Source organism: Quercus lobata, chromosome 11 (assembly GCF_001633185.2).
Source record: "Quercus lobata isolate SW786 chromosome 11, ValleyOak3.0 Primary Assembly, whole genome shotgun sequence".
NCBI classification, from domain to species: domain Eukaryota; kingdom Viridiplantae; phylum Streptophyta; class Magnoliopsida; order Fagales; family Fagaceae; genus Quercus; species Quercus lobata.
Window position 1 is genome coordinate 9,346,028 of NC_044914.1, and position 18,817 is coordinate 9,364,844.

The 18,817-nt window shown below is 32.8% G+C and overlaps 1 protein-coding gene and 1 pseudogene across 2 annotated transcripts; one reads left to right on the forward strand and one right to left on the reverse strand.

The window, feature by feature from the left end:
- Positions 1-919: 919 nt before the first annotated feature.
- On the reverse strand, positions 920-6,881 carry LOC115969617 (serine carboxypeptidase-like 13). Of its 2 annotated transcripts, none has more exons than XM_031089305.1 (14): positions 6,601-6,881; positions 5,509-5,654; positions 4,935-5,011; positions 4,707-4,829; positions 4,491-4,593; positions 3,605-3,642; positions 3,345-3,446; positions 2,937-3,023; positions 2,720-2,851; positions 2,543-2,614; positions 2,346-2,464; positions 1,556-1,669; positions 1,388-1,442; positions 920-1,296 (listed from the first exon to the last, which is right to left on the reverse strand). In XM_031089305.1, exons 1-14 carry the CDS (start codon positions 6,795-6,797, stop codon positions 1,213-1,215), a joined length of 1,449 nt encoding a protein of 482 aa, XP_030945165.1. In that variant the 5' UTR covers positions 6,798-6,881; the 3' UTR covers positions 920-1,212. The 2 variants fall into 2 exon arrangements, with proteins under 2 accessions (XP_030945165.1, XP_030945166.1); XM_031089306.1 differs by having other exon boundaries at positions 6,629-6,712.
- A 679-nt stretch (positions 6,882-7,560) lies between these two features.
- On the forward strand, positions 7,561-17,423 carry LOC115966357 (annotated as a pseudogene).
- The last annotated feature ends 1,394 nt before the right edge of the window (positions 17,424-18,817 follow it).

The window sequence follows — 18,817 nt, forward strand, 5'->3', positions numbered from 1 at the left end:
TAAAAATATTACTTAAAAAAAATATACATAAATATAATATATAATAATATAATTGTCATACAAAATGTAATGTGTTGATTATTTAATTTATAGCTAATAAAAAAATAATCAATTTATAACTAATAACAATTAGCTCAAGAGATAAATCTAAAACATAAATTTTAAAAATGTAATTTGATTACTAAAAAAAAATCAATGTAAAATTATTAAAAGTATAGCAATATACTTGAAAGTTGTATGCTGCTTTTATTACTTTTAAAAAATTATGTAGAATTTTAATTTCTTTTTCTATTCTAAAAGTTATTTAAAATTTTAGAATTTTTCCTTTCTAATTTTAATTTTAAAATTACGAACCCACTATTTTGACTTTTAGATCAATTTGTTTTGAACTTAGAAGAAAGTGTTGTGATATGGGAAACTTGAGTTTTAATTGTCGTAAAAACCACAAGTTTAATTAGTTTCAAGTTTCAACTATCAAGAAATATTATCGGGACCAAACTAATACTATAAAAAAAAATGGTCTTGTTAATGTATGCTTTTAGGGCACACATTAATCATTCATTTTAGGAAACGTTTTATGAGAAATTAAAAAATCTGTCAAAAAAGTTAATAATTTTTTTGCTTTTTTATAAATTTTTTTTAAAATGGTTTACTAACATATAACTTGAAGGTATTTCTTAGTAAAACCCTAAAAGAATTTATAATAGTCCTATAATATTAAGAATTTTTTTTTTTCCTGCTTTGCCATTATTTTTTAGGACAAAAGTTAAGAATAGTTGCTGTAGAGATTACATGAGCACAGCTACGAAGATGACCCAACTTTGTTGAATAACATTCTTGTTCATTTCAACCAGACAATATCCCACTTAAAACTGTTTTGATCTTGGAGCAGATCAGCTGCCCTCTTACTGTACTACCATTTTCAGACTAAATATTGTGCTTTGAAATTTATAATATTATTATTACACTTATTGGTAATCATAATAGGCATGTGTCCTGGATTGCTGCTTTAGTCCTAAATTGGATCCATAGTGTTGCATGAAACTCAAAAGGGTTTTTCATGGCTATGATCTTGTGAGAGAAAGGAATAATAAATTTGTGATAGAAACTTTTCTCTTTATCCTGCACTAACTTTTGAAGTTCCAAAAATTTCATTGTGAGCAGACATGCCTTTACAATGTTAGATTACCAAAAAATTTCAACCAGTCACACTTAAATAGGGAAATAAGCCATCCACCTATCTATCATGGCAGCACACTCTTTGACCTTGTATTCAGCAGCAATGTGGCCTGCTCCCTGTACAAGGAAAAAGAATATATGAAAGTTTGTTTAGATTTCTACTTGTAGACATTATTTAGAGTTCAATTTAGTGAAGGATATTTCTTGCCTTTACAGTCGCAAAGTTCAAAGTGAAAGTATCACCAATCAACTTCTTTGTGTACCTGCAAGTTCGTGTGAGAGAGAACATGGTTCAGGCTCCTGATTAGAAGATAAAAAAAGAGGGGGGGGGGGGGGGGGGGGAATTGTTAAGAGATTTGCAAACTTTGAAACCCACCCTGCAGTTTGACCATTGAGAGACCATACTCTCCAGCTTTCGTCTGTACTTAAATTGAGAGAATTTATCCATTTTTGTGTGCCAATGTGTGGAACTGACATGTCGTGGTCACCACTGTTGGATTAAAAAGAATGTATTAGTCACCCATTCTATTATTACTCTTACTCAAGCACTCTTAACTCCAGAGTTTTGATGAAATTAGGTGCATTAATCCTGGTATATTACTTATTAGTACTATTGCTAACTAAAGACATATTAGTTTTGCTAGCTGATATTCACTGCACTAAGTCAAATTTCGACAGCAGAAGTAAAAGTAAGCCACGATTTCAATAAAAGAAAATAAATAAAAATAACAAGGTGTTGGAAGTTTTGTTGCCAAAATTTAGGCATCACCTATCTAAACATATTTCAATAATTGATTAAGAAAAAGGTACGTTTATGCATTCCAATACCTTGATGCTATGGTGGCAAAAATGTGGGGGAACAGAGGAAAAAGAAGGTCCTTGATGTGAGTGGAGTCACTAATTATTTGCAAAGAAACACTTTACTTGATGAATGAAATAAGAGGTTTAGACCAAAAACATTTTGAGAATTTTCATGTTCATGAAATTTTTGTGACTACAGCCCAAGATAGAGAGTGACAGAGACAATTAAATGTGCTTAATAACAGCTTTGAATATTGTTGAACAGGTTTTTGCACTTTTTAAGTGAGAAATTTGGGTAAGAAACCTGCATGTCACCACCATGAATAACTGAAATATAAGTGCAAAAGTACCCTGTTAGATTTTACCTGTATATCAAAGCTCGTAGGTCAGCATTGGTGAGATTTTGATGATAGCCAACAACACTGGTGACCTCCTCGGTGTAAGCTAAGGAGGTATTACAGTATTGCCAAAAGGTTTTGGTCCCCTGTTTAGCATCACAAAAATGTTAAAATAATTCTATGTTTGGACTGGTTATTGTGATATATGAATAGATTACATATACCGGTCGAACTCCAAGAGCTTCTTGAACACCTTTATTATTCGCCCAGACGTAGCAGAGCATATGATTATAGCTCTGAATGAAATTAAACCAATATCTTAGATACTTGTTGATATAAAAACACATACAAAAAAAAAACAAAACACAATTTGTTTGAGAGACAGAGAGAAGGGGCTTTACACGGCACCAATGTGCATGACTAGATTTCTCTGAGAGAGATCTTCGAACTGACTCTACATCTTCATTTGGTTCTGGGATTCCATTAGTACAACAAGGTTCCAAAATGTGCAATGAGTTGATACTACTTGTCAGCTGCAAATTCAAATGATCACCAATTCTCAGTGCATATTGAAATTTGATGATGAAATAAGTCTAAATAATATTTTGATCCTCTAACCTCATCGATAGCATCAACATCTGATGAGCATTGATAATTGCTAGCATCTATATCTACATAAATGCTGTTGCAGCTTGATTTGGCTGACTAAAAGCATGAAAAATAAGAGTTTAGAATGTAATTGCATTGAATAGAAGAGATTCATAATTAGTGAGAAAAAAAAAAAAAATACAAGCTAAGGAAGCATTATCAAAAAGACAATAATGAAAAACAACTTAAAATAATACTCATGCTGGTACAGGCTTACATAAGAGTGGATATAGAAGGCTGCTAGAATCAGACACTGTTTAAAGTCATTGACTTATTGTAATAATTAAAAAAAAATGCTTTAAATACAAATAACTCATATAGAATTTTCTTTTCTACCTCTATTTGGAAGAAGAAGAAACTTGTTAAACATCAAATTACCTCATAAAGTTGATCTGATATGAGACTCAGACGATGAGCATAAGGGATTCTTGCATTTGTGTCAATGAATGAATCTGTCGCTGGGTTCTGAAGCACATACCCCTAATGACAATTTAACAATGTTCAATCAACCAAACTTTGATATTCAAAAATACAATGCTTTAAATATTTTTGAAAAAACAATAGAAAGTTATTCTATTGGAAACAATATTCTAAAGCCATTTTCTATTTTATTGATAAAATATAGTTGGATTACATACGCTGAGATTAATCATTGGCACAATTCCAGCTTCATTACCTATAACAACAAAATCCAATGCCAATTTTAGAGAGAGTATTTAGCTTGTTATAAGTGTTTCTTTTCAAAGAGAGAATTTTGGTTCATGTTTATGGGAGGGGTGAAGTTAGGCTTATTTTGTTTGTATCTTGTATTATTTAAAATTTTAAATGATGCAGCATTAGAAACATTTTTATATTTACAATATATGATCCTAACCAACCATAAAACTGATTCCTTTCAAAGGAAGAGGATCCTAACTAAAATTTAGGTTTAAACCAAGTAGCAACTATTAGAAAAATTCAAAACTAAAATATAGTTTCTAAGTTGTTGTACTTTAGTTTCTCCAATTAAATTAAACAATTTGGCTGCATTATTGGGTACCAATGCGCTACATGGTTGAATTTAATTGGAGAATTTAAATTTTAATACCTAAGAAATTGTACCTAAATTTTTTCTATATATATAAAATCCTTCCTGTAGATATCATGGCTCTTTTGTTAGCAAAAATAAAAAATGTAATATGTTTCCTTATTTATCAGTAAGTAGTAGTAATTGTTATTGTTATTGAAAGTTGAGATATTTCACTAAATTGTTTCATTGTAATATAAGAAGAGCCAAGTTATGGTGACTTGGGAATTTAACAAAAGCAAAACATAGAGGATAAGGAAAAAGTTCAGCTCCAAATTGATTTGGAGTTATCTTTCTCCAACCTATTATGTGGCAATTGAAGAGAGTAGATAATCTTATACATTATCACACAATGGGCTAGAAAAGATTACTCCAAACTGGTTTGATTTAAACTTTGTACAAAGGTTGATAGGAAGAGTTTCCAATAAGTTTGGATCCTCCTCATCCACAAATATTACCTAACAGTATCTGTTGCACAAGTATTGGTATAAGTAGGCCAGAATACGATTCACCACCAACATAGAGTTGATTTTCCAAAAATTGAGGGTGCTCATTCAACCACTGCATAAAAATTGAAATTAACTTAGAAAAATTTAAACACCTCAACAAATAAAATTTGAAAAAACAAACACCTTAACTAAGTGTATTCTATTATCATCCATTTTCTCACACACCTTTTGTAGAAATTCATAGGTTTGTGCTACAAATTTGTAATCGCCTGTAATATAGCCATCTAAGCTCTCTGAATAAGAGAATCCAGTCCCAACTGGTCCATCCATATATATGATGTTGAGGCTCTGAAAAACCATCATCACATTTCAATAAGATGGATTAAAATTTTCTTATAATAGAGTTGATATGAAATTTGCATAAAAATCAAACTAGTGCCATTAAATTCATACTTGTGTCCACGCAAATGGGTTATCCTGAAGTGTTGGTAGGCTCCCATTGTAATCTCCAAGTTTGAAGGTTACAGGACCTATATATTTGCGAGATATACATTTAGAAGATTGTTGAAATTTAATTTGTAAATTAGACACAATTCATGTACCTACCAGGACCAAATTTAAAACTTGAATCCTCTATAAATAGTTAGTTGGAAATACTTTGTAAGCTAATTATCTTGCATGTGATGTGGATGAGACCCTTAATATAACATACGACTAACTCAAGAAATTCAACGGTACAATTTAAAAATTCAAAATATATATTCCAATTCTTTTTTGTTTTTTGAGAGAGTTTCAATCTATGTCGTCCGCTCTTAATGATAATTTTTTATCATTAGATCAAGACACCAATCAATTTTTGGTGTAGGTGAGAATTAAATTCCAGATTTTTTATATAATCATCAGAGACTTTATCAGTTGAGCTAACTGGTACCCACATATATATTCCAATTCAATAACATATATATATTTTCCAATTCAATACCTATTATCCCTAAAATGAATGAAAAGATGAGTAAGAGTAGCATACCACTTTCAAAAAAGATACCAGCAAGACCGGAGCAACCAGGCCCTCCACTCATCCATAACATAAGAGGGTCCCTTGAAGGGCTCCTTTGGGACTCAACAAAATAGTAAAACACTTGTACGGTCTCATTATCGCCCACACCAATGTATCTATATGGACCAATATCCAACAAAATAAATCAGTATCTACTGCTATTTACACATTATTAACATTTTTTTTTTGAGTTATAATAAAATTCATTGGGAAAGTCAGGATTCTTGTTTTGGGAACACTCTGTCAGTTTTTGGGTGAGATTATATTAAATACACACAATTTTGTGGGCTCCTACAATACACAATTTTGTGGGTTCCTTCCTATAAGGGTTATTGATGGTGACCCTATTTGCAAAGTACAAAAAGGATTTTTATTTCTTTGAGGAAATTATAATATTTTTCACAAATTTTTGTTACAATTGCGATGTGATAGAGTGTGATTTGAGAATCTAATTTATAAGTGAATAAAACAATTTAAAAATCAACAGTAGGGTGGCTTTATTTTTTAGGCAATGTTTTAATGGAAGTTAGAGTTGTATTTTTACGGAATTGTTCTTTAGCTTTGTCTCTACTTAAACATATAGGTGTAGGGCCATTTTTGAAAAAAAAAAAAAATACCAAATAGAGAAAGTCCTTTAAATAATAATATAGATAATAACAATAAAACAGTACAATAGATCAGTGACCGAAGCAAGTATAAAATATAAGAGCCAACAAAAAACATTAAAAAGTGTGGGTTAATATACCCCTGCAGTCACATCAAAAGGCAATAAACAAAAGCCAAAAACTTTCTAGCTCAACTGTGACATTTTTTGGGTGTTTCCATTTGAAACGTCATACTATCAAATGAAATCCCTCATCCACATTTCAATCATCAAATTATTAACACACTCACAAAAAAGAAAAGAAAAGTAAGAAGCAAATTAAAATGCGTGACATGTATCATAAATTCATAATGCACAACTGTTTATTTCTCAAAATATTTTGTGCCACCAGAAAGAAATCTCCCCGAACTAACATCATGATGGTGATGATGATGATAATAACAATAATTAAAACTTACCCGGTTTCAAGGGTAAAGGGAAGCTCACCGGTATAGCCAGGTAGACTTGTGACAATCTTTGAAGTGTTTGAGCTTGCAGAGGCAACTACTACTAAGAAAACCAGCAGAAGAAGTAGACGCAAACCCATCCAGGAACAACAACAAGGGTTAAGCTGCACAATTCTTAGAGGTTGATGTTTAGTTGCTTTTGGTGCCATACATTTGAAAACAAAAAAAAGCAAGAAATGGAGCCTGTGTTTTGGCTATTTGAAATAGCAGAGAGATTCTAGACAGAATTTTGTTTTATATATATATATATTTTTTTATGTTACATTTAACATCAATTTCAATGCCAACTGTAAGTCTCAAATTAAAAATTCGACCTAACTTTATTGTTAATTTATACCGTAATTTTTATATCTCATCTAACTTTCAAAATTTATATTAAAGTTTGTTTGACCATATATAAATATCACGTGACCCCCAAGAATCCCAAAAAAGACAAAAAGAAACTCTAGTCTCAAAAGTCAGAACTCAAAAGCATATGTATTTGTTTATTATTTTCCCTTACCCATTAGGCCATTACACCTTAACATATTATTATATGACCACTATTATATCGCAACAAAATTTGAGACTTACGTGTGGCATCATAATGATGTTAAATATTGTATTATAGAAAGAAAAGAAGAAAAAAAAAATGTAGCAAGTTTGTCTAGGAACTCTCTTACAATATTTGGCCATTCATTTTGTGTTGAGAATAATACATAAAGTAATAAAGGAAGAACAAAGATAACACAAAAAACAAACAAAAATAATTTAGAGACACAAAATTATTATCCTTAGACAGTATTTGCTCCCACACTCTTGTTGCTAAAGGGTTATTGTAGATTTGTACCCAGAATACAACTAAGTTGTTGGGTTCTACAAAGAGCAATTCTGAAAAATAACCACACGATTTCTTGTGTTTCTCTTTAAAGAATGAGTTTGTGTCTATTTCTTCTGCTGGTTTTGTTAGTAGTCGCTGTCTTAAGCTCAAACACTTCCAAGATTGTCACAACTCTACCTAGCTATTCCGGTGAGCTTCCCTTCACGCTTGAAACCGGGTGTGTTACTATCATTATCATCAACATCATCATCATGCTAGCTCGGTGAGATTTATTTGTAGTGGCGCAAAAGTTTTCAAGAAATGAACTGCTGCACTTTCTAATTTGCTTATTACTTTTTTTTTTTGGGGGGGTGGGGGGGTGGGGAGAGGGGGAGATGACAATGGAGAGCAAAAATTTGATTCTTGATCTTTCAATTAGAAACACTAAAAAAGATCACAGTTGAGCTAGAAAACTCTTAGCTTTTGTTTACTTATTAATGGGACAGTAGATAACCCACTTGTGTGCAAACCAAATGTTTTTTTGTTGGCTGTTAAGTTTTGAATTGGCTTTGTAACTTTCAACAATCTACTTTACCGTTTATTTTTCCAAATCTAATATAGTATTTCCTCCTTTGCATGAAGAAAAGGAAAAACAAAAATAAAAAATAAAGAGAAAGTGAGAAGAGAAATTATACTTTTTCATCATAAATTATTACCTTGATTACATGCACTACACTCTCTTAGATTATTAAAATGCATGATCAACCCCCCTCTTCAATTTCAAAAATATGTTACAGGTTTTCTATTTTCCTGTTAACTCTAATGGAATTTAGCATTGAAAAATCAATTCACCCTCAACTGTATGTTTTGTAGAGATGGATAAATTGGTATTTTAATGCTAAATCATGTTTGACTTAATAACAAACAAAAGGTAAGAGGGACATTAAAATAGAGTTATAACTTGGGGGGGGGGGGGGGGGTTATTTGCGCATTTCGATAATTTAAGGGGGTTAAGTGTGATCAGTGTGATAGTTTATAGTAGAAAAGTGTAATTTGCCTCCCAAAAAAGTTTTAAAGAAATTAAAAGAACTATATATTTTTTTTCAATTTTTATATGAAAGAGAGCTACGTATTGCTCATCACCACCTTCAACGAAATAAAAGTTCCGTTTTGTACTTTACAAATAGGATCACTAATAAGAAGTGTCTATTTGGCTAAACTGTCTGTTTTGTGGAGATTGATAAATTGGTATTTTAATGATAAATCATGTTTGACTTAATAACAAACAAATGGTAAGAGGGACATTGAAATAGAGTTATGACTTTGGGGGTTATTTGTGCGTTTCGATAGTTTAAGAGGGTTAAGTGTAATTAGGGTGATAGTTTATAGTAGAAAAGTATAATTTGCCTCCCCAAAAAAGTTTTAAAGAAATTAAAAGAACTATATTTTTTTCAATTTTTATATGAAAGAAGCTACGTATTGCTCATCACCACCTTCAACGAAATAAAAGTTCCTTTTTATACTTTGCAAATAGGATCACTAAGAGCATCTCCAACAGAATCATCAAATTTTTGTACTGTTTGGAGAATGAACAGTGATTTTTACCTTTATCTACCCACTTTTTCAAATACATTTTCCAACAGACTCTCTATCTCATTCTCTATCTCATTTAAATATTATTTCTTCATTCATTATTTATTCTTTTTTTAACAACTACACATCTTCCAACATTTTTTTATTTAACACTTAATTATTATAATAGAAAAAAAGGATTTGAAGAATGAACAGTAACCCATTAAACCTGATGGGCTACTGTTCATGAGCCAAAAAAAAATCCATATATACCGAACCGGTTGGAGCATGAACAGTGCCCAAATTCTCCAAATTTTAGCTAGCCAACCCAAATACAGCATCTGTTGGAGATGCTCTAATAAGAAGTGTCTATTTGGCTAAAAATCTCCTAGCTTTTAGCTTTTAGTTTTTTGTTTCAGATTTTTTTTATTAAAAAAATCATTTTAACTTTAATAAAACTAACTATTTTGAAAATAAGTTAGCTTTTATCCTTTTGTCACAAATTATTTAACATAAAAGTTATCGAAAACTATATCTTTTAATAAACACAGTGTATCAGGAACTACAAAATTTCCAAAGGTACACCAATTGTTATGGAACCCCCCACACCCCCCCCCCCCCCCCCCCCCCCCCCCCCCAAAACAAAAATTGTGTATCAATATAACCCGTATTTTAAGGATTTATATTCATTAATAATCTTATCGATTGGATATTCGTACATGTAGATACATTGGTGTGAGCGATAAAGAGACCGCACAACTATTTTACTATTTTGTTGAGTCCCCAAGGAGCCCTTCATGAGACCCTCTTTTGTTATGGATTAGTGGAGGTCTTGGTTGCTCTGGTCTAGCTGGGTTCTTCTTTGAAAGTGGCATGATATGCTTACATGGATTTGGCTTATCACTAGTATCTTTTTAATTGGACATGTCATTTTATTTATAAAGTGAAACTATACTATTAGTCCCTAAAGTTTACTGTGTGAATGTAGTTAGTCCCTTAAGTTTCAAATGAGCGATATTGAACCTTTAAGTTTTAAAAATGAGTTGTATTAGTCCTTTTATTAAGTGCCCGTTTGTTTCAGCGTTTGAAGCCCAAAACGCGCATTTTCAAAAAAGCCAGCCCGAAAATAGTGTTTGGTAAGTATAAAACGCAACTTTTTGGAAAAAGTTGCGTTTTATATTTGTGAAGAAACGCGCGTTTGAGTTTATGGAGCTCTGGAGGTCCATAAACAAAAACTCATGCGCGTTTTGATTTTGATCCGTTGGGCTCTTCCAAAAATTACCAAATTATCCTTGATAAATCATCAGTTCTCATCTCATCTCTCTGCCCTCCCAACAAATTTCCAAATCCAAACACAAAAAAATCTATAACAAATTCCCAAATCATCTCTCTGCTCTCCCAACAAATTTCCAAATCCAAAAACCAAAAAAATCTATAACAAATTCCCAAATCAGTTAAGGAAAAAAAAAAATCAATCCCTTGCAAATTAGGATTCCTCAAAATGCAAAATCCAAAAAAAAAAAAAAAAAAAAATCAGAATATAGCAAAATCTTTCAAATGGAGTTTGTACCTATCTTGCGATGGATGAGTTCCGGTGGAGAAGAAGTTGAAGAGTCTCTCCAAGAGGACGGATGAGTTCCGGTGGCTCTTAGAACACGCTGGGAACACAATCATCAAAGCGACCGACACCGAAACAGTCCCCGCCATTGCCGTCTCCGTCGGAGGGACCCTCCAAATGCCAACAACCACTCGCAACTCCACCACGGCAACCGCCACCTCCACAACCACCGCCGCGAAGAAACGTAAATGACCGTCAAATAGCAAATTCGTGGACATTGTAAACAACGGCAGGGAAAAAAATTTAAAAAAAAAAGAAAACAAAAAAGAGGAAGAAGGAGAGCTTGGAGCGTTCTGGAGTTTGGAGGAATGGCAGGGAAAACAAAGGAGGAAAGAAGGATAAAAAAGAAAAGAGTAAGGGTACATGTGTGGAGGAGAAAAAAAGAGGGGAAAAAAAGGAAAAAAAAAAAAAAAGAGAGAGAAAGAAATGCCGTGTGTGGAGGATAACAAAAGAGGGAGGAAAAAAAAAAGAAGGAAATGTTATTACAATATTTTCACTATTTTTTTACAATAAATCTTAAGTGGTAGGTTATTATTAGCTGTGGGTCCGAGAGGTCTACAATCCGGCCCAAACTCTATCTGGGCCCAGGGCCCGTGCCGAGGAGGTATTTTGCCGAGGATGTCAAGGGGAACGGTTGAGAAACTACCCTGTCCTCGGCATTTCAGAGCTTCGATGGGAAGACCAACATCTTGGTGGAGGCTATCCCCAAACAGCCCCCTGAAGGGGATGTGAGTGGAATGAGGCCCATAGGGAAGCAGGGTGTAGGATTGGATCAAGGAAAATGCGTCCCCTCCGCATTAAATGCCTCTGCCAACGCCCAGATCCGATTAATGAGAAAAGACGCTTGGACGGTGTAAACTTCGATCTGCGCAACTAATAGAAGGTAAGAGGGGACGGTTGATGGGATGGATACAGAAATAAGCACCTGCCTGACCAACAAGTGGAGGGCTAGGATCAACCAAGACGGACTATATAATAAAAAGATAGGTGCACCAAGAAGGAGGCTGGGAAAAATGGCCAAAAACCAGAGCCTCCCAGCCCACCTCCAGGAGAAAGAATCCAGGGGTGAAGAAAACTGAACCATGCATGAACACCACGAAAAACCCACTATCTGGTGACTAAGGCCTGGCCTTTCAAACCCACGCTCTACAAATGATATTGTTTGGGCCATTTCACGTGCGAACCCAACACTGTTACGGTTCGTCATGAATCGTGTCCTTACATTAGCTAATATTGGTGAGAACAAAATAATTTTTTTAGAAAGAGAAAAAAATAATTTTAATAGTACGTTAAAATTAAAATTAATATGAATTTTTATCACAATATTTTCACAATACTTTCACAATAAATCTTAAGTGGTAAGTTATTATTAGCTAATATTGGTGAGAAAAAAATAATTTTTTTAGAAAGAGAAAAAAATAATTTTAATAGTACGTTAAAATTAAAATCAATATGAATTTTTATCACAATATTTTCACAATACTTTCACAATAAATTTTAAGTGGTATGTTATTATTAGTTAGTATTGGTGAGAAAAAAATAATTTTTTTAGAAAGAGAAAAAAATAATTTTAATAGTACGTTAAAATTAAAATCAGTATCAATTTTTATCACAATATTTTCACAATAATTTCACAATAAATCTTAAGTGGTAGGTTATTATTAGCTAAAATTGGTGAGAAAAAAATAATTTTTTTAGAAAGAGAAAAATTGATTTTTAAGTATGATGAAGTAATTGATTTAAGTATGAAACAAACTCCTTTATATTTACATTGTCCTTTTTAGTAATTTACCACTCAAACCACCACTTTTATAAGTGCCCGCCAAACACTCAACTTTTTCAAAAAGCACTTTTTAACAGCTTTTACCAAACACTTAGTTTTTTGAAAAATCACTTTTTCATTATGCACTTTTTGAAAACTCCACTTTTTAGAAAAAACCAACTTTCAAAAAGCTGAACCAAACTCACCCTAACTACCGTTAGTAGTATTGTTTACAATTTACATAGCCAACGGAATAATGATTTGGCAATTTTTAAAATGTTGTGGCATATTTTAATGAAAAATTTAAAAAACTATTTTACACGTCAAAACCCTTAATCCCAAAATACTTGACCTGGCCATTCTCCCATTTGATACTGAAAGTCTGAAACGCATGAGAAAGTAAGGTTGCCTGGAGGGGAGATCATTGTTTTTCAATGGCTGTCTCGAGTGTCGCACCAATCCACCATATGGCACCATCCACAATGACGTTGCAATCAATCCATGGGTTTAAAATTGTGGACAAAACCGTATGGATATTGAGATTCAATCATTCAATCATGGCAAACATATATTGTATATCGTGGAGCGAAGAGTGGATTGCAATGGTTGTTTGCATTGCTTGCATTTGTTTTGGGATATATAGATACGCATTGGAGTTGGGGGATGTGTGGGTTTTTTTTGGATCTAAAATAAAACAAATGTGAAGTGTAGAAATCGTTGATCCTTATGTATTGTAGTGGTTCAATGATTGAGTATATCTCATTTGTGAACCTTTGCATTATTATTTGTCAACCGTTTTGAGTTTAAAACTAAATGATTGATTAAATTATGGGTCATTAGCAAAGGGTCTTGCACAGTTTGAAATAAAAAGAAGGTTATGGTGGGAATACAATTCTAGATCGATGGATTGCAGATGGTGCCATTCCGGTGGATCAGTGCGACTCTTGAGACAGCCATGGAAACCAACAATAGTCTCGCTGGCAAATTTTCTCTCTTGTGCGTTTTAGAAACTGACCGGGAAAGGTTAGATGACTCAGATCAAGTATTTTGATATTGGTTTTTGAAATTTATTCATTCAAAAATTCCACATCATTAAACAAAATATGACACGTCATTATTCCGTTAGCCACATAAGCAATACAACTAACTGCAGTTAATAAATAACTAATACTGCTCATTTTTAAAACTTAAGGGACTAATAGCACTCACTTGTAACTTGAGGAATTAATTGCGCTCACAGGGTAAACTTCAAAGACCAATAGTATAGTTTTGTCTATTTTAAATATATATTGGTTAGTGGTAGTGAGTTTTAATCCTCACCTTTTATTTAGTTAGTAGATGATGTGGCAGTCTTTTATTAAAACAAAAATGAGATTTAAAAAAAAAAAACATTGGAGGTAAGTCAAACTCTGTCTACACACTACGCATCTTTTTATTCTTTTTAGGGAAAATGGGTATGAAATTTATAAATATCAATAGTTACAATGGGTGGGGAGGCAGGATTGAATTTTAGACGTCTTTGAACACTAGAAAGTGTCAATTAATCCATAAGCGGCCCTAGAAAAATGGGAATGGAATTGGGATATTTGTTATAGTGACCGTCATAGGGTCACTTAATTTCTTCTATTGTCATAAAAAAATGGGAAAATAAAAATGAAAAAGAAAAAATCATCATACAGCGAGATCTTTATTAGAGGTCAAATGATTCAATTAAAAAAAAAAATAGCAGTCCTAGTTCCTTAATGTACAATGGGAATGTTATTTTGATAATTTGTTTGGCTAAACAATATTTTATAAAATATATCTCCATCTTTCGCATTTTGTAATACATATTGTATTAAAAATTACTCTTACATAAGCTGAATTTCTAGACTTGGGTTGATTTAGGAGTTGGTGGTGTGTGACTTACACATCACATGCAAAATAATTAGCTGACAAATTATTTTTAACTATTTATAGAGGATTCAAATTTTTAATTAGGTCTGGGTGTACCCACGTATAGTGTGTGACTTACAAATGATATTTCCTTTATGAAGAACAACCTTATAATTGTATATCTCACTATTATATAGGTCCTTTAACATTCAAACTTGGAGATTACAATGGGAGCCTACCAACACTTTAGGATAGTCCATTTGCATGGACATAAGTATGAATTTAACTGCGCTAATTTTATTTTTATGCACATTTTATATCAAATTCTATTGTAACAAAATTTTAATCTATCTTGTTGAAATGTGATTATGGCTTTTTAGGGTCTCAACATCATATATATAGATGGACTAGTCGGTATTGGATTCTCTTATTCATGAAGTCTAGATGGCTACATTATGAGTGATTACAAATTTGTAACACAAACCTATGAATTTCTACAAAAGGTGCGTGAGAAAGTGGATGATGATAGAATATACTTGGTTATATGTCTGTTTTTTTCAAATTTTATACAATGGTTGAGGTGTTTAAATTTGTCCAACTTATTCCAATCTGTTCCTCAAAAAAAAAAAAAAAAACCTTATTCCAATCTTTATGTGGTGGTTGAATGAGAACCCTCAATTTTTGGAAAATCAATTCCATGTTGGTGGTGAATCGTATTCTGGCATACCTATTCCAATGCTTGTGCAACAAATAGTGTTAGGTAATATCAGAAGGACCAAACCTTGCTTACCTGAAACTCTTTTAATTAATCTTATGTTTTCCTCTTTGTTAAAGACCCAAGTCACCATAACTTGGGTTTTCTTACCTAATAATTAGGTAAAATTAATGAAAACAATGAAACAATTTAGGGAAATATCTGAACTTTCAATAACAATAAGTCAATAACAATCACTACTACTTACTAATGAATAGGTACACATATATACACTGAAATTTTATTTTGAGTAATAACAATATTTTTATAAACTGTTGATATGACAAATTCTTACTAGTTCTAATATGGGTCCATTACTAACATCACATTTTTACTTATAATAACTATTTGGAAAGTACTAAAGTCACATGAGCAATTTATAAAAATATTGTAAAATAGTTTGTGTCTGTAACATTACTCCTTTATTTTTGCTAAATAAAGAGCAATGATAATTACTAACTATAAAGTCAACATACAAATATTTAAAAATAATATTTGTATATTAATAACAAAAGTTTGGTACAATTTCTTAGGTACTATAATTTAAATTGTCCAATCAATTAATCAATATTTTATATATATATATATATATATATATATTTTTTTTTGATATAAAATAGAATTCTACTCTAGCCTAATCTAAGTATATATGTGTGTGAAGCTCCTTCTTAGAGACTTGAACCCCGACCCTTGCCTCCCATACCCCACAAGTACTTATACTTGTGGAGTGACCATCGCACCAAGGGTGTGCAGTGGTAATATTATTATATTTATTTATATATAAAAAGTATGTATGGGAGAGTATGAGATTCTTCCCCGACATATTCTTTATTTAGGCTTCCACCTCAGCAAAGATTACGTTTATGTCAAAATAATTAATAATTCATTGAATGTATGATGTATCCATCGATTAAGTGCACATATTAATTATTTATAAGAGTGCACTAATTTTATATATATATATATATATATATATATATAATTAGTACAGATGAGAGCTGGAGAGTATGGTCTCTTGACGGTCAAACTGTAGGGTAGGTTTCAAAGATACATAATTGTGGAAGCATGTTTGCTCATAATGAAAGTTTTTAGAACCACAAAAGTTAGTGCAGATTAAAGAAACTTTAGTGTCTCTCAATTCACTTATTCCTTTCTCTCATTGGTAGGGACGAACCCAGGTGGAGGCCTAAGGGGGCCCTGGCCCAAAAAAATAATTTAGTAACTAAAATTTTCAAAAAAAAAAAAAGGACTTAGGCCCCCTTATCAAAATGACTTGGGCCCCCCTATCCCAGCCAGCCAACCCAGTCAAGACTCAAGAGCCCATTTTGGATAACAAGTTCTTAATTCTTAGTGATAGTCTCTGTTTGAACTTTCTTACTCTTTGTTTGGTGACTTTGTGTTGGTAGTTATAAGTTTGCTGTAAGTTGCTTAAGCCTTTGGGCTTAGGAGACTTGTGACAGATGGCTGTCTGTTGTGTTTCTTGCCAATCAAAGCCACAAAAGTTTGGTTGGTTGTGCTTTTAAACCAAACAGGTCTGTGCTAGTACTTGCCACCTTCTATTAGTCATGTTTTTCTTTTTCAGTTTATTTTTTTATTTAATAATTTTTGGTAAATTGGTATGATATATATATATATATATATATTGAAAATTTTGTAGTTTCCAAGTAGCGACTTTTGTTTCCATTTCTAATAAGAGCTGTGGTTTAAGAATTTTTCTATTTATTTAGGTTGATATTTTCTTGTTATTATCCCTCTTATCCAAATTACATCATCCACAACAACTACCCTTTCGGAACCAAAAGTTTCTGTTCATTAGTAGTGATTCACTTGCACCTATTGTTAACTTATAATGTTAAATTAGATAAATTTATAAATTGAAAAAAAGTGAGAAATACTAAATTTATAATTAAATGCATCATGCATATTACCTAGATTCTAGTATTTGTCTTTAGTTAATAACAACAACCGTTTGTGAGATAATATATATGATTCTTATTTTATTTGTAGATCATGAAAAAAAACAACTACAATGTTTGATTTTTTTGAAAGAAAAAATTCAAATTCTTTAGAAGTCAACGTAGGATTGCCAACAACTAATGTTGCTATTCCAATTCCAGAAAATGTGGATGTTCCAATTCTAGAAAATATTCATTCCCTAATTCCAAAAAATGTTGATGTTCCAATCCCAAAAAAATCCATTCCCCAATTCCAGAAAATGCCAATATCCCAATTCCGGAAAATAACCATATCTCTCAAACACAATTTCAAAAAGTTGATCTTGATTCTTTGGATTATGATCCCGGAGCATGCAAACAAATATGGGAATATCATGTTAATCAACGTTATGAAATTCGACGGGCTTACATCAAAAATGGTCCGCACCAACCTCGTCTAGAGAAATACAACCAAAGTGGAAAACACAATCGTAGCTTTCAAGTTTCTTGGTTTGAATATTATTCAACATGGCTTGAATATTCTCCTACGAAAGATATAGCTTATTGTCTACCTTGCTTTGTCTTTCATAAGACAAATGGGGTTGTGGGACAAAATACATTCACTGTTGGTGGATTTAGAAATTTGACGAACTCTTTGATGTTATACATTGAAAAGGATATAGCTTCGAGATTTAGTTTGGATTCAATCATAGATGATTTTGAAGATTTGAAAAAGTGTCGAGTTCCCTTTTCATAGATGATTGTATTCAGAAATAATAGTGTTTTGTGTCTTTTATTTTTGTTGGTAGATGATTGTATCTTAATATATTATGATCCCGGAGCATGCAAACAAATATGAGAATATCATGTTAATTAACGTTATGAAATTCGACGGGCTTACATTAAAATGGTCCGCACCAACCTCGTCTAGAGAAATACAACCAAAGTGGAAAACACAATCGTAGCTTTCAAGTTTCTTGATTTGAATATTATTCGACATGACTTGAATATTCTCCTACGAAAGATACAGCTTATTGTCTACCTTGCTTTGTCTTTCATAAGACAAATGGGATTGTGGGACAAAATACATTCACTATTGGTGGATTTAGAAATTTGACAGACTTTTTGATGTTATACATTGAAAAGGATATAGTTTCAGCATTTAGTTTGGATTCAATCATAGATGATTTTGAAGATTTGAAAAAGCGTCAAATTCCCTTTTCATAGACGATTGTGTGGGGCCCAACAATTCGTGGACCAGGCCCATTTGCCCTTAGAGAGTCCGAGGGCCCAATCCGAGGAGAACTGTGGCCCAAGCTCCATGACGCAGAGCACAGACCAATTTTGGGAGGCAGCCGAGGACAGTCTAGTCCTCGGCAGGCCCATAATCCGCCCAGAATAAAGGGATAAATTCGTAAGGAAATCCAAAATACCTTGGGGCGATTACCCTAAATACCCTTCTGGATAAGGCCTAATGCCTGACAGAACCGTACTCTGCAGCTTTATCAAGTCATCCCCAACAATTCCGGGATTAGACTGATGGGACCAATGTCAGTATTTGTAAAGACTGACCCTACACGTGGACGAAGGACATCGAATGCACGCTAGTATAAAAGGAGAAGTAAGTGAATCCAGCTGGGGGGGAGAAAAAAGGAAGACTTCATGAATAAGATCGCCGGAACGATCCATGCACAGAACAGAGAAGGTCCTCCGTTGGACAGCCGGAAAGGACCATAAGGGTCCTCGGATCAAGTCCGAGGAGCCCATTCTCAGAAGTGGCAGCATGGCGGGGCTTTAAACGTTTAGGCCCAGTCCATTTTCCACAGGGACCTTTCTGAAATCCAGACCGGACCAT

Bases quoted from the DNA above. Each gene is read 5' to 3' on its own strand.
- LOC115969617 (XM_031089305.1), bottom strand. From the start codon at position 6,797: ATGGCACCAAAAGCAACTAAACATCAACCTCTAAGAATTGTGCAGCTT. The intron at 4,830-4,934 runs GTATGAATTTAA...ATGGTTTTTCAG, and splicing joins ACCCATTTGCGTGGACACAA to AGCCTCAACATCATATATAT. The intron at 2,615-2,719 runs GTAAAGCCCCTT...AATTTCATTCAG, and splicing joins GTCATGCACATTGGTGCCGT to AGCTATAATCATATGCTCTG.